General features: G+C 37.1%; 7 protein-coding genes across 7 annotated transcripts; 3 read left to right on the top strand and 4 right to left on the bottom strand.

Annotated features, from left to right (window-relative positions):
- Positions 1 to 199: 199 nt before the first annotated feature.
- Positions 200 to 2,074, bottom strand: FDP41_001458 (uncharacterized protein; the record flags this gene model as incomplete). Its single annotated transcript, XM_044704544.1, has 4 exons — positions 200 to 1,327; positions 1,405 to 1,618; positions 1,683 to 1,771; positions 1,898 to 2,074. The coding sequence occupies 4 exons, from the start codon at positions 2,072 to 2,074 to the stop codon at positions 200 to 202; spliced, it is 1,608 nt and encodes a 535-aa protein (XP_044564193.1).
- Positions 2,075 to 2,398: 324 nt separating this feature from the next.
- FDP41_001459 (uncharacterized protein) lies at positions 2,399 to 5,720 on the bottom strand (the record flags this gene model as incomplete). Its single annotated transcript, XM_044704545.1, has 5 exons — positions 2,399 to 3,161; positions 3,271 to 4,383; positions 4,439 to 4,687; positions 5,133 to 5,495; positions 5,593 to 5,720. 5 exons carry the CDS (start codon positions 5,718 to 5,720, stop codon positions 2,399 to 2,401), a joined length of 2,616 nt encoding a protein of 871 aa, XP_044564194.1.
- Positions 5,721 to 6,263: 543 nt separating this feature from the next.
- On the bottom strand, positions 6,264 to 7,082 carry FDP41_001460 (uncharacterized protein; the record flags this gene model as incomplete). Its single annotated transcript, XM_044704547.1, has 1 exon — positions 6,264 to 7,082. One exon carries the CDS (start codon positions 7,080 to 7,082, stop codon positions 6,264 to 6,266), a length of 819 nt encoding a protein of 272 aa, XP_044564195.1.
- A 1,754-nt stretch (positions 7,083 to 8,836) lies between these two features.
- FDP41_001461 (uncharacterized protein) lies at positions 8,837 to 9,691 on the top strand (the record flags this gene model as incomplete). Its single annotated transcript, XM_044704548.1, has 2 exons — positions 8,837 to 9,056; positions 9,201 to 9,691. 2 exons carry the CDS (start codon positions 8,837 to 8,839, stop codon positions 9,689 to 9,691), a joined length of 711 nt encoding a protein of 236 aa, XP_044564196.1.
- A 1,054-nt stretch (positions 9,692 to 10,745) lies between these two features.
- Positions 10,746 to 12,126, bottom strand: FDP41_001462 (uncharacterized protein; the record flags this gene model as incomplete). Its single annotated transcript, XM_044704549.1, has 3 exons — positions 10,746 to 10,894; positions 11,074 to 11,364; positions 11,424 to 12,126. 3 exons carry the CDS (start codon positions 12,124 to 12,126, stop codon positions 10,746 to 10,748), a joined length of 1,143 nt encoding a protein of 380 aa, XP_044564197.1.
- A 614-nt stretch (positions 12,127 to 12,740) lies between these two features.
- Positions 12,741 to 14,120, top strand: FDP41_001463 (uncharacterized protein; the record flags this gene model as incomplete). Its single annotated transcript, XM_044704550.1, has 1 exon — positions 12,741 to 14,120. The coding sequence occupies one exon, from the start codon at positions 12,741 to 12,743 to the stop codon at positions 14,118 to 14,120; it is 1,380 nt and encodes a 459-aa protein (XP_044564198.1).
- Positions 14,121 to 14,226: 106 nt separating this feature from the next.
- On the top strand, positions 14,227 to 15,393 carry FDP41_001464 (uncharacterized protein; the record flags this gene model as incomplete). The annotated part of the gene is made up of 2 exons (XM_044704551.1): positions 14,227 to 14,238; positions 14,485 to 15,393. The coding sequence occupies 2 exons, from the start codon at positions 14,227 to 14,229 to the stop codon at positions 15,391 to 15,393; spliced, it is 921 nt and encodes a 306-aa protein (XP_044564199.1).
- Positions 15,394 to 15,625: the final 232 nt, after the last annotated feature.

Consider the following 15,625-nt stretch of genomic DNA (forward strand, 5'->3'; position numbering starts at 1 on the left):
GACGGTATAATCGCTAAGATCCCATTTTGGTGGAAGCATTTGACTGGGGATAGCAAATGCATCGATCAACCCAAAGCAATCTTGCTGACCTCTTGGGAGTAAGAGACAACAAGTGAATCAACCTTCTTTCCAAGGTTTGGACACAATACTCCATTGCTAACTAACCAACCCAAAGCTTTTTGAATTTGTGTCAAACCATTCAACTTGCATAAAGAGTGAGAGTATTGGAGATTGAGAAGCTGCACAAGTTAGAGGCCTTCAAGAATTGTTCGTGAACCATTCTGTCAGCAAATGCCATACCAAGTTCATTGGCAAACACAATTTCATTCTTCCAAGCCTCCCATTCGTCCTCACCCTTTCCTTCTCTATCTCTCAATCTCTTAATCAATTCTTCTACCATCTTAATCTCTCTAGCTCTGAACAAGTAGAGTTGATATTTTGGACATGTCAAATCTTGTTCTCCATTAAATTCTACCTTTCCATCTTTGTAGTATTCAAGAACAGTGCCACAGAAACATCCTTGTTTCACAGCTTGAGCATATTGAGCAATGAGGTACTTGGCAACTTGTTGGAGTAATACTTGATTGTCTCCTTCAAATGTAACAAAGACGTGAGTATCTCTCAAAAATCCAGAAATAAGGTTTGGAGCACGGAAACCAGCACCTCCACATGCTTGTCTACAAATGTCAGCAGTGTTGATGGTATGGAAGCTGCCTGCAACCTTGATGGCTGATGTCAAACAGTGTCCAAGAGCATTAGCTTCTGCATTCTTGTGCTTGTGATGATATTGTTCACGAACATAGGACAATGCAGATGACAAGGCATATGTTTTAGCAACCAAAGGCATCAATCTAGTGTAGTGAGATGGATATTCCATAATTGAAATTTCACCCTTTCCTGGTGGTCCGAATTGTTTTCTAGTAAAGCCGTATCTTACAGCAATAGCAAGACAGGATTTAACACAAGCAGAGCCAAGACCTGCAATGACGACTCTACCTCCACTCAATTCTCCAACGGTGGCACCAAAATGTTGTGATTCTGTCTTGAATTTACAGATATATTTACCGTCAGGAGTCACGTCACTGAATCTGTTGAGGAGATTAGTACGAGGAATACGAACATTATTAAATCCGAAGGAATAATTGTCAATTCCGTTCAATCCTAACTTGTATTCAACATCCTCAACATAAACTCCAGGTAATAACTTTTGTGTGTTTCTGTCACGCATTGGAACCAAGAAAACATGAACTCCCTTTCTTTCTCCATTCAAAATGAGTTGAGCAAAAACTACAGAGTAGTGACAAAATTGTCCACCTCCGATCCATGTCTTCATTGCTTTTGGATTTGGTGTGTTGATAATAAATTCTTGAGTCTTTGGGTCGTAGGTAGCAGTTGTTTCAATACCTCGGACATTTGAACCGTGTCCTTTTCTGTCATACCAAAGCAACCCAATACTTGAAGTCTTTGGCCCAATTTAACAAATTCGTGATGTCTATCTGTACCCAAGTTTGCCAAGGTACCACAAAACAATGAGTATTGAACAGCCATCTTGACACAAAGTGAAGTGTTGAAATGACCAAATGCTTCAAACCATGCAACAAATCTTCCATAATCATTTCTGAGAGTATTCAATAAATCAAATGGAAGTTCATCGGCAAAGGTTTTGCCCATCCCATCAACACTCTACGGGCTTCTTGGTAATGCAAAGTGTCATAGTCAAAGAAGTGAGGGAAATTTCCTTTGCCAATGTTTGTCTCACTCTTTCCTTGGTCTGTTGTTGTGATGATCATGTCAATGTTTCAACAAGATAAAGTGAATTCAAAGAGAGGAAAACAAAGGATGATCATGATGAGAGAAATAATACATCTATGAACAGCATTGATTCATAAGTACTTACATCAGCATATTTACCATCCAAGAAAGCCTTTAAAGTCTCAACATCGACTCCGTTGGATCCGTATTGTCTTGCTTTTGTAAAGTTATGTTCCAATACAAGAGAGGATGATGTAGTGGCACTGGTATCATTTCTCTCCAATTTTCGTTGAATTCCATAGGTTTGATCGTGAAGAAGCATTTCCTCAGGGTTTACACTTGAGGAAGCCCCATCAAGTGATTCAAATGAACCTGAAGACGGCGATGCTGGGCAGTATTGTCGTTGGGTGCCATTGATTGATAGTGGAGTCGATCAATAATAACAAGATTCAAGAGAGAGAAGAGGCTCGGCTAGAGAAGAGGGTTGTGTCCGATCAAAATGTTCGAGAGAAGAGGATGCAAAACTTTCGCTCTCTTGATGTGGAAATTTTTTTGAAAGTGTTTTCTTAATTCCCGTTCTTTATATGGAAATATTCGAATTTCTCCGTATTGGGCGAATGTTTACAACTTTATAGACAAGGGGAAATCAGTGCCGAACAACTCTCACGGAACTAAATTCTAACGAGCTGGTCATGGCACTCTGTTCTGCATCTCTCAACTCTGTTTGATTATGGTTGTTAACGTTGACACAACTGTTGTTTTCACTCTGATCATGTTCATTACTTTGGATGAAATGAGAGTCATCATCATCACCACCACTACTGTAACTGTTGTTGGGGTTGTTGGTGTTGTTGGTGTGTTCTGGTAAGGGATTGATGTGATGCTTGGCCTTCAACAGATAGCTTTGCATTTTACCTTTACCTTTCACCTCCACCATTCGTTCTTCAAATTCATAACCTAGATCGTACACTCGTTCATAGGTCGATCTTGAAATTTGAATTCGACCAGGAACTCCTGTCGATTCCATTCGAGAGGCTGTATTGATGGTGTCTCCCCACAGGTCATAGGCAAATTTGATCTTCCCAATCACACCAGCAACTGCACGACCAGTATTGATGCCCACTCTAATATTCAACAAATGACCTTCTTCTAAAGTGATTCCATGTTTGCCATCGTTGAAATCTCGAATGACTTTGAAAGTGTCCATTGCAAAGCGTAGTGTTCTTTCAGGATGATCTGACGACGCTGCACCATGCAAACCTCCTACTGCAAAATAGGCATCTCCAATGGTTTTAATCTTTTCCAAGTGATACATCTCCACCAAGGTGTCAAATCCATTCACTATAATGTTGAGCATCTTTACCAATTCAGTGGGCTGCATTCCAGAACTGAAATTTGTGAACCCAACCCTAATAAGTATGAACAAGCGGAAACATCAAAGTGAAAAATATAAACACGAAAACAGAGAAACAGAAAATGCTATGAATAAAACAATAATGAAGAGCTCTTCTTACTTACATGTCACTAAAGAAACAAGAAATATCTCCAAGCTTTTCTGCGATGAACGTCTCTCCTTGTTTCAATCGATTTCCCACCGCTTCAGGTAAAATATTCTTTAGTAAATTTTCCGAATTCTTCTTCTCCTCGTTTAACAAGGTTTGTTGTTTCTTTTCTGAAGTCATATCTTTGATGGTAATCACAAGGATAATTCCTCTTTGTGAAACACGAGTTGTAAACAGTGTGAGTCTCGCTGGGAATTTGCTTTGATTCCTACGCACGCATTCAACTTCGAATGTTTCGTGAGCTGACCCATCCGTTGATCGTTTGCTTTGTTCAAAGAGAGAGGCAACTACTTTCTTGACTTGAGTTTGAGACTCTCCAGAAGAAAATAAGCTGTATATCGAATTTCCTAAAATATCAACACTTGAGAGGCCAAACATTCGCAATGCAGATGGATTGCACAGCTCAACCTCTCCCTGTTCATTGATAATCGCTGATCCATCAACGTTAGAGTTAATGATGTTAGAAACGCCCTTAAAGATTGTGCCTTCGTCTTCAGAGCTACCTGGATGTATTCTGCGATTTGAAAACTTTTGCAAGATTGGATTAGGAAATTGATGATAAAGTATTAGATTTCTAAGAATCTCATTTCGATCCACAAAATCAATGGGAATATAATTCAGCAGCATTCTAGACTGCTGATAATGATCTGTGGCATTCTTGAGCATGGAATGTAAAATTTTACCAAAAATGAAGATCAAAAGTAGTCCACAACTGCTAAAAATAAGTAACATCACAAGTGACAACTCTCCAGACACTCTTACAAATTCATTCATGTAAATGACAAGCTTGTCAGTGAGAGGATATGAAATCATGCTGACAAAATTATGCTCCATAAATATTTCTGTTGGATCCAAATTTTGGGACGAGTTGAGTTGGGCGAGATACACATTTCTTGTTCGTTCACAAAATTCAGTAGATTCAGTAAGGTAATCGGTCATTACTTTCTCAATTCCTAAACAGTATTGAATATTTGTGTTCAAGTTAAATGTCATATTGTGTGACGATAAATATTCTGTACAATTGGATGCAACACCACTCTTCAGCAGCTTGTCCAGAGAAGGATATAATCTATAAAATTGATGTGAACGTTAGTAATATGCAAAGGTTTGTGAGCTATACTTACCCTATGACAGGATCATCATTGGGCTTGGTAACATCTCCATAAATTAGCTCATTCCAGTTTGCAGCTACCATATCAGTCTCATATCGAACCAACTTGTACAATTGATCAATGCTTTCATATTCTGACAAATATTTGTTCCCATATTTAACATTGCCGGTGTCAACAAAGTTCTTCAAGCCAAAATTGGTGAATAATTCCCTAAATAAAACGAGTTTCTTTGCATGTGACCAATAACATTGGAAGAGAGCCCTACGTTAGTAAAAGTAAATAAGGCGTTATTAGCATTATTCAAAGTTTCCAAATAAAATAACCCTACACAGAGGGGAACGAGCAAGGACAACAAGCAAATTATCACGATAGGTGCATATTTTGATCTGAATGCTTTGTAAACAACTGTGGAGTCCAGCGACGCTTCAACACATGTCTTCTTGCTGAGAGTATGATAAATTTTTCCAATCATATCTTTTGTCATTTGTTTTTCGAGCAGTTTCACCAATCTTTTGAAATACATTTGATTCTGGAAAATGATGACCACGAGGATAAATCCAACCACAAAGCTCAATCCCAAAGTAACAAAAAGTATATTTCGATCTGTAAAATCAAGTGTTGGGTAGAATCTTTGCATTTTTCGACATATATATCACAAAATCCTTTGTAAATTTCACTAAAGTGAATTTTGTTGATCCACAAATACATGAAACTAAATGATGAAAAAGATTCCATAAATGTAGAATTCATAATCTTGGTAATAACTTCTCTGGCAAGTGTTGTATTGAGACTGTTCATGTCAACAGCATCATTTAGATATGGATATGGAAAATCTTCATTCATTATCTGCTGGGTATATTTGAGAATAGAGTTCGTAATCTCAATAATAGAGACATTTCTTGGCTGTGGGGTTCCTGTAAATGTTTTCCCCAATTCTGGTATCGATTCAAAACCAGGAACGTAGGTCGTGTACATGCTTTTTCCGTACTCCGTATAAGTAGCTGCATCAAATTGAATGGCCTGACCCAATGCAATCAGTTCATCCATAATGGTCTTGTCATTTGAGAGTCTTTCAAAAAATAATTCACATATTCCTATGTTCATGCATGACAATTCGTTATTACATTTCTGTTCATGCTCTGTCCAAAGAAAGATCTTCTACCTACCTTTTGCTTGGCAAAGGGAATTCATGATCGTATGCAGGCCAATTGTATCCATAATTCAGGAAAACATTAATAAAGTTTTGCATATTTCTGATATTTCTCATGATCGAGAGTGGAGCGGTTTGAGGCATGCAGACATATCTCAAATTAACAATATTTTTCTTGATTTGAGCACTATCTATAATGTGCAGAACAATTCCTCCAATAATCAAAGCAATACACAAAAGGATATAGAAAAAAATATCGTTCTATCAGAGACTCTAGTTTTCAATGCATTTCTAAAAAGATAATCCTTTTTCTGTTCGTACTCAAATCCAACGGAACTTGTGCTTTCTAAATTATCGAGCATTTCTTGGCCTTGGTTGTGATCTTGCTCATACATGGACATGTTTTGAGGGTTGTTTTCTACAAAGGATTTGTATTTCTTATTGAATGACTGGTTATTATCATTCGTTGGAACAAGTTGGTGGGAGAGAGACTTTTACGGAAGGAAACATATTGTGCTAAGCGTTGTTCCTCCTCCATTTGACTTGCCTCCATGTTAATTGCTTGAGCCAGCTCCTTATCGAACAGTAAATTTTCTACATAGGATGCATACATTCTCATATATGTGGTATTCTTCTTGTTCACCAGGAGCTCTTTGAACAATTGATCACACTCGTTAGTCACCTCTGTCATCTTTTGGTTATCTTTTCAAGACTGCTCGTCTTCACAGGATCGCTGATCATTTCTTTGAAAAAGTCTCTATGCAAACTAAGTAATGTTTCTTGAGCAAGCTTCACACTTTGTACTTTCGAGTCAGAATCGTTCACATCTTCAATAATATTATGTTCTGAAGAGTAATGCTGCATTTCCTTGATTCGATAGTGAACAACCATTCGAAATAGAAAATTCTTGGTGTTTCTTGATACTCGATTCATTAGATCGATTGCTTGTGAGGTACTAAAACTTCCCTCATTCCTGTGATCATATCCCATCAGCAATGCAGCAAAATAGAGTAGGTCCATATCTGACGATTTTCTTAACAGGAATAACTTTGAAAAAGTCATTGCTAAATCCTTCTCAGTGAGTACAACGTCACCACCTTCCTGTCTTGTGACTACCGTTGTAAATGATGACTTGTTACAAAATTTGAAAAAGTCACGTAAATAAGATAATTTCTTTTCTTCTATCATTTCTTGGAAGATTATCAACGCCTTATTATCTAAAACGGTGAGAATTGCTTTCTTGTCGTTGTAAAGCGACGCTCCTTGAGGGCTATTTTCAATGTGAAGTTCAATTTCTTCCAAAATTCTACTTCTCACTGATTTTATGATGAAATATAAATAGGCCTCTGTTGCAAAAAAGCCGGCAATGAATCCGCAAATTACAAGTCCCAATGTTAAAACAACACCTAATTCAAGTCCTAAATACAGATCTTTCTTTTGATTCACAATTGTATTCACAAGTGTTCCTACACAAGCTCCTAACCTTGCACATGCCACACCAGTCATTAAAGAGTTATCAATCCGCCGAAAGAAGGGACAGCTTTTCACTGTTGCCAACAAAAGAATAAGGACAGAAGAGTATTGAAGGCAACAGCAGCATACGAGTATTCGATTGGAATGGCAAACATTCCAACAAGACCAACCATTGAAATGATATCAAGCAATAATAAAAGGTATGGATGTGAGGCAACCAAAGGAGTGAAACTCAGTGGATGCAAATCTTGTGTCATGAGTCGTGAGAAGAGAACGAAAATGAAAAAGCATAAAGTGGCGACAATGGAGAGAGCCATCAAAACAGTGTTTTGTGATCCATTGCAAGCTACCGATGGAAACCTATTCAACGTTAATTCTAGAGTTTCAACAATAATGTGGGTCCTACTGCAATCATAGAATCCAGCCATTGCATAAATGAAAAAAAGGAGAGAGTTTGAGAAACTATTCCTAGCACGTAGAGTACTGCTTTGACTTTTGACAGATGGTTATGAGCGTTGTTGATGGCCCATAATGAAATCATCCAAACCAAATAGCACAATCCAACAAACGTAAATATTAAGCATACAATTACTGTTCCTTCCGTATACCCCAACCAGTGAACAAAAAAGTTAATGGAAAGTTTAAAACGTCGAATATAAGAGAACCAACACTGCCCCAATTATAATTCCTCGCTGTTGGCATCATTATGACGCACCACAAATAAATAATTTGTGGTATTAATGTTCCAATATACCATCTCCATCCTAATCGTGGTGTATTAATCTGTAGAGAATGTATGCTTGTTGTCAAATAGCTGTTGAACTCTCTTGTCACTGAGGGCTGACTTGATCGTGAAACGCATGACTCATCTGCACTTTTGTAGCTTTGATTAAAGCTTGCAATTTCACTGAGCATTTCGTTTTGACGTTAGGTTGAATCAGTCAATGATGTTGATGATGATGATCTTGAAGGAAGCCACAGATGATGTGTTTTGTTTTTACCTGAATGTTTCTATCATTGTATGCCAAAATGCTGATCACTACTGGATGAATCTTTGAGAAGATGATTTTGTCAAGAATTTATCCAAAAAACAAATGAAGAGATATCCTTCAGTCTTCATCGTTCATTGTAAATATTCATAACTGGAGGATCATGATTGAACAAACAGCAAACATCATTACGAGTCAATACAAGTTGTAGTGGGCCCACTTAATTCAGAAATTCTCTCTCCCAAAGAATAACCGGTTCTTGTTATGGAGAGAGATGCCCTTGATCTGTTTTTGACCTAAGATCCCCTAGTTGTAGATCATGATGATGAAGGAGGAGGTGAACGACTGTCGGTTAATTCCTCGAATCTATCTCATCATCCTCTCTCCAACACATTCTCGAACGTTTTATGGATGAGGTTGAATGTTATCATAACACATCAAAGGGGTCAATCATCATATTTCCATTTGCATCAATGAAAATCATGCCATCAACGCGTTGGGATCCTCTCACGTGAGATCATGCTTCTAAAATCGGATTCAGATTAATACACGAATCCATAGTTTGAATCCAATGAAGATGCTCTTAAATTCCTCATCCGTTACGACATGTTGTTTCGAGCTTTGGATTTTCTCTCAGAGAGTGGACATGGTTCACTCTGAACTTGGTGTCAGAAGTACGTCTCGAACTTTGAACTATGGACAGGGCTGTCACTAATCAACCAACTGAACATTTTCAATACAACCAAAAAAAATTTCCAAACAAACCTAACTATCAACATTGACAACAACATCATCATCATGGCCTCTTCATCCACCATCGAACTCTCGGAGCGAGACGAAATGAAATTTGTCATGCTCGGCACAGGAGCTGTCGGAAAATCATCCATTACCATCCAATTCATCAAAGGTGAATATCGCGACTCGTACAATCCAACCATCGAAGATGCCTACACCAAACAATGTTCCGTCGATTCTCGACCTGTTAAAATTAATTTACTTGATACAGCAGGACAAGAAGGTTTGTAATAAGAATTGCATTTCAAAATATTAAAATCATTCACACAAATCCTATTGTCACCATTGACACAATAATAATCATTCACAAATAATAATAATAACCATTGACACAATAATAACCATTCACATTTCACACATTTTACAGAATTTACTGCCATGAGAGATCAATACATGAGAGAAGGTGATGGATTTGTTCTTGTCTATTCTGTGACCGATGCTTCCTCTTTCCAAGAAGTTCAAGATATTTACAGTCAATTGTTACGATCACGTGATGTCGGAGAAGAAGGAATTCCAGTCGTCTTTCTTGGAAATAAATGTGATCTCTCGAATGAACGAGCTGTCACTTATAAGGAAGGAGAAGAATTCGCTAAACAATTTGCCAAAACTAAATTCTTTGAAACCTCTGCCAAAGCCAATATTAATATTGAAAATGCATTCCATGCACTTGTGAGAACAGTGAGAAAGGATCGAAATGGAGAATTTGATCACGAAGAAATGATTGAAGAAGAACCTGTGAAAAATTCCAAGAATGAAAGTTCACAAAAATCAAAGAGAGGTTTTGGAGGATTATTTAATTCATGTGGAAAACAAAATGCAGAGAGTGATTTGGCTGCATTTCAAGACACGAACAAGTAAAAACAATTGATTGTAATTTATAAAAACAGTACAAATTAATCTCTCAATTAGTGAAATCTTTGCTTTTCGACTTTGTGAAAAGTGAAATTAATTTATATCAAATCCTTCTATTTGGAATTACAACTTTACAACTTTATAACCCACAACAAGGTTAGATTTACATCTTCTTCCTTGACACAAACACACAGGACATCCAAATTTGTCTCTCTTGAAACCGAATTTGCAGCGTTTACGACAAGAGAAATGACGACAAGGATGACGTCTGCATAAACAAACTTTTGGCATCCACAACGATCCAACAAGAATCCTTGTCGACAATATCTACGACAACGGAATTTTCTGCATTTAGGCAACACAAAGGTGAAACGAGGAGTGACAACATTCTCAGTCTTTTGCTGATTTATGGAATCGTTTCGACAGTGGACAGCGAGGACGAGAGATGCCAAAATCACAAGAACGCACAAGAGGAAATGACGAGAAGCACTTGAAATGCTACAGTTTCTACTATTTGTTTTGAAATCCATTGTTGATTTTTGTTTGTTGATTGAAGGAGTGAATGCAGAGTCTAAGTATTTAAGGCAATTTCACCCTATCAAAAGGCAATTCTCTAAAACAGTAAAAGTTCATAACGGAGAGTTGGTTCAGTTCTGAACTTTGAAATGATATTGGTGAACCTGAACGAGTGTGTTATCCATTGTCCATCATCTATTTTAGGAAAATAGTAAAGTAAGAATGCTTCCTTATTGAATAGAATTCACACGTTGAGAAATCTATGTCTGATGCATACGGTGATTCTTGAACAAGTTGAAATAATCTTCTCTCGAATGAAAAGATTGAAGAATATCTTTTTGATTGACTAATAATCTCTTCGAGATTTCGAGATGAATTCTGGTCCATATGTTTGGTTAAAATTTTTCAACTTCCTTTGGTGCCGTGGATCAACTCTCTTCGAAATACCATGTTTGTCTGTGGACTCCTGCTGTCACAGTCTTGATTGCTCGCTCAATTCGTGTTCGTCTCACACTATGAAATGCTTACAAGCGTACTGTCACAGTTACAGCATGACATAGGGCTTCTTTTTGCTACTCCCTTCATTGCTCCACAGCTTTTTACCAACTTTGGTCAGATCAATTTGGCCTGGAATAAGCAATAATGCCTTAAGATTGGCCTGGTCTGCTGCAGATTTAATCCATTTGTAGGCCTCTATGAAATCCATTCGCACTCCAAATCCATGGAAGTACATAAATCCCAGGTTCAATTGAGCCTCTGAATTTCCTTGTTCTGCGCTTTTTTGAACCATAGGAACGATTTTACATAACTTGGCTTCGTTCCTTCTCCATTATAAAACATATTTCCAATCATTAATTGAGCTTCAGCATTACCTTTTTGGGCACTCTTGAAAAACCAATCAAAAGCAATTGTGTAATTTTGTGTCACTCCATCTCCATTATAGTACATGGTTCCTAACATGTACTGAGCTTGTGAGTGATTGTGATTTGCTGCTTTTGTTAACCATTCAAGTGCCATTGTGTAATTTTGATTTCTATAATACAAATGACCGACTGAATAACGAGCTTCATGGTGACCTTGATTTGCTGCTTTTTCATACCATTTAAGCGCTTTTGAATGGTCTCTCAAATAGTCAAAGAATCTGAAGAATGCGGTAGGATTACCTTTCTCAAAGATGTGTCCAAGATAATATTGAGAGTTAGGATTTCCTTGGTTGGCTGACTTTTGAACCATTCAATTGCTTTCGTGTAGGTTTCTGGAGTTCCACATCCATAATAATATAATAGGCCAACATTATGTTGAGCTTTTGCATGTCCTTGTTTGGCAGCTTTTTCAAACCATGAAAAAGCAATCTCATAATTGATTGTGACAACTCCATAACCATAATAATGTAATACTCCCATACAATTTTGAGTGTTTGCGTGTATTGAATCTAATTTAAGAGCATGATTAAAATCATTTAATGCTTGAGCATATGATTGAGCTTTAAGATAAGCAAGTCCTCTTTGACTCCAAGCATCAGCTAAATTTGGAGTCAATTCAATCGCGTTTGAGTAACATGTGATTGCATGTTCATACTCCATATTTTGAAATGCAATATTTCCTTTTTCTAAAAGCATTGAAGCGATCGTGAGTTTGTCAGTGTTTGTTGAAGATTCTTTCGGAAATAAGTCGTTACAAATTGCTATAATTAGTAAAAGAAAAACAAAAGTAATCGATACAAAAGTAAAAGCGTTAGAAACATGATTATTTTCTCTTGAATTTTGTTCTTGTTGTTCATGACGTTTTTCCAAAACAAGATGTTCATGATGATCATTTTGCTCACTCGATCGCATGACTACAATCTTTGATGATTCCGAACAATTTTCCATGACTGTTGTTGTTGACTTTTCATTTGAAGTGGTTGATGTGATGGTAATCGTCATGGTTGAACCATCACTCGAAATAAATATTTTTTAATTGTTGTATTAAGTTTTATTATTCTATTGAGAGAGATCAAAAGTGTACCTCATGAACCATCCATTTAATTTCTATTCCCTTAATTCCTGCATGATAACAAAGGACTGACATGGCTTTAAGCTTTGCTGTTCCAAAAGTCGATGCTTCCTTATTGAGCTTTTGAAAAACTCCGAGAGAAGGAGAACGCATTGTCGAGACACAAGACACGTCAATGACCTGCAAACTTTCTGAAAAAATCAAGAGTTTGTTAAACAAATAGTACGTCGTTCTTATTGAATGTATACCCTTGGTGGTGATGAACGAACGTTCGTTCATTCACTCCTCACTGGGTGTGATGAATTTAAATTTTCAAACGGATCAAATTTTGTTTCGTGTGTGTGGAACTCTTTACGGGATGGATTACTGAAACGTATATTCAATATTGATTTATACAATTCATGATTGATCAATTTCAATTGAATTATTTGGTGGCTGCTACTTTGAATTATTATTATAACTATTAATATTATTTACATTTTCACTCATACTATCATTTCTCTTAATTAAATTGTTCATCATCCAGTTTCTTTCAATCATCATCATGTCCACCTTCCAACATCGAGTTCTATTACTTGGCTCCGGCTTTGTTGCTGGCACCACATTGGAAAGCCTCACTCGTGATGGCTTGAACATTTTCGTTACTGTGGCTTCCCGTACATTAGCCAAAGCCAAGGAAATGTGCGAACAGTATGCTCATGAGCCTTCCATTCGTACTGCTCAGGTTGCTCTCGATATTGAGAATGAACAGGATAAACTCTCCGAGTTGGTCTCTCAACACGATTTGGCCATTTCATTGGTTCCCTATTCGTATCATGTCTTGGTGGCTAAAGCTTGTTTGCAACATCAAAAGAATATGGTCACAACTTCCTACATTTCACCTGCTTTACGGGAATTGGATCAGCAATTTAAGGATTTGGGATTGGCCTGTATGAATGAAATTGGTGTTGATCCTGGTATAGATCACATGATTGCCACCAAGATTGTTCATGAAGAACAAGATTTGAAGGGTGGAAAGATTAAGAGTTTTTATAGTTGGTGTGGAGGTTTGCCACATCCTGATCACATTGATAATCCAATGAAGTACAAATTCTCTTGGTCTCCAAGAGGAGTGTTGATGGCTTTGCAAAATACTGCCAAATGGTATGAACATGGTCAACTTCAACAAGTAGAGGCATCTAAATTGTTGTCTTCGAGAAGAGAATTGAAATTGGATGATAAGATCCCAACCTTTGAAGGTTATCCAAATCGTGACTCGACTCCATTTAAGGAACATTACAATTTGAAATATGCTGATGATGTGTTGAGAGGAACTTTGAGATATAAGGGTAATTGTGAGGTTGTTGAATTCTTTATTGGTGCTGGTCTTGTTGATTTGACTCCAAGACCAGAATTTAAGGACAAGCAATGGAGAGAAATTATACAAACACTTCTTTCTGCAAACAGCACCGAAGAGAGTGAACTTGAACGTGCTCTTTTGAAAAAATTGAATTTGGATGCAAATTCTGAAAAGGCCAAGACTGCTCTCCATGCATTCAAATTCTATGATTTATTCAGTGACAAGGTTGCTCCATTTAAGGGAAATGTTTTGGATACCTTCTCTCAAACCTTATTAGAAATGATGGAATACAAAGAAGGAGAAAAAGACATGCTCTTCATGTACAATAAGTTCGTCATTGAAACTGCAGAAGGAAAGAAGAGAACAATTGTTGCTAAATTGGTTGATTTTGGAGATGAAAGAGGTTTTGCAATGGCCAAGACTGTTGGTTATCCATGTGCCATTGCCACCAAGAAAATTTTGAGTGGTGAAATTTCCAATAAGGGAGTTTTTGGACCCTACGATTACAACATGAACCAAAGTATTATGAAGGAATTGGAAGAAGTTGAGCGTATTCATGTTCAATATGAAGTCTCTGAGGAATAAGTAATGTGACCTGACTAAACAACAACTTGATCCATGCATTTCACACAAGAGACAAATTCACTATTTATTCAAATTTCATTAAATTTGACTTTTATTTTGAAAAAAAATGGCTGTTTTGGTAGGTGAAATCTATCCAGAAGAACATGCAGAGAAATGACAAATTCAAAATTAAAATATATTGAAATGAAATTATCAATTATATATTATTGGATTTTTGTTTTGGGTGATCACTACGTAATCGGAAAATTTTTACAATAATTCCTTTTGAATTTTAAAATTATTATTTCGCACGATTTGATAAATCCATTCCGATATTCCAATTTACACACACTTGTATTATAATTAATATTAATTCATTTCACAGGTCTCTCTGATCGCATATCTAGTCAGTCTACTTTCCTATCGATTTCTAAGCCATCTTCTTTCGGAACCTGTCAAACATGTCTTTATTGGAGCACCAGCACTCACTTTCAAAGAAAGTCTCACCGCTCAAACTCTCGAACAACAAAAAGCAAAAAAAAGAATTTCAAGCAAGGAAAAGCAAAAGAGAGCTCTCGAAGACTTTTTCAGAGACACTGGAGGCAAAGTGACTGATTTAAGAGTTTTACGAAGTGCCATGTATTTGAGTGATGAAATTGATAAAGCAGTTCGAGGAATAGATGGCGACGAGGACGAGAATGACAATAATGGTGGTGGTGCATTCAAACATCGATCATCTTCATATGTAGGATGGCGACCTTACAATCGATTCTATGCAGAAGGAACTGAAGAATTATTTACCAATGTTCCTACAGGTCGTTCTCCATTGGTGATGGCAGCTCCGTCTGCTGATAAAAGCACCATGTTAAAATCACTCGATGCTGACAAGAGAAATCCATTACCCATTGAATATCAAGCAATGCGAAGATCTCATTTGAAACTTGTGGGAAGACAGTTGAAAGAATTTGAACAAGAACAATTGAGGAGTTTACAGCAGTCAGAGATGGCCATTCCTTCTTCTTCAACGTTGATTTCACAAAAGCCAAATGTCACAGAATCGACAAAAAGTATTCAAAGTAGATACGATCAACAAAGACCTTCTGCTAATCTTCTCAAACCTAGAAATGATCAATATGAACCACCTGCAGTTTCTGACGATTTGCGAGTGGGAGCTTATCAGCGCTATCAATCGTTAGACAACAGTCCTTCAGCCATTAAGAAACAATTACTCAAGTTTGAAGGAGATATTTCAGAGAGAAGACCTGATTTAGATTACAAGTTTGAAATGGAATGAACTTTTCATGGAAGAAGTGGTCATAATGAGAAAGAGGTCTATCTCACTACATGTACTTGAATCCATCTGAACAACAAGTGTGTTTGGTGTGTTTGATCACAAAGCTAGAGAGGTCTTTTTCTGACACAGGCTCAATTGTTTCTTCAGTGTCGGCACTCGAATCCATAGGAAAGACCATGATGAGACAATAAAATAGAGATTTCACAGATTTTCAAATGCCACATACCAGTTT

This window comes from Naegleria fowleri (genome assembly GCF_008403515.1).
Source record: "Naegleria fowleri strain ATCC 30894 chromosome Unknown tig26, whole genome shotgun sequence".
Classification (NCBI taxonomy): domain Eukaryota; phylum Heterolobosea; class Eutetramitea; order Acrasida; family Naegleriidae; genus Naegleria; species Naegleria fowleri.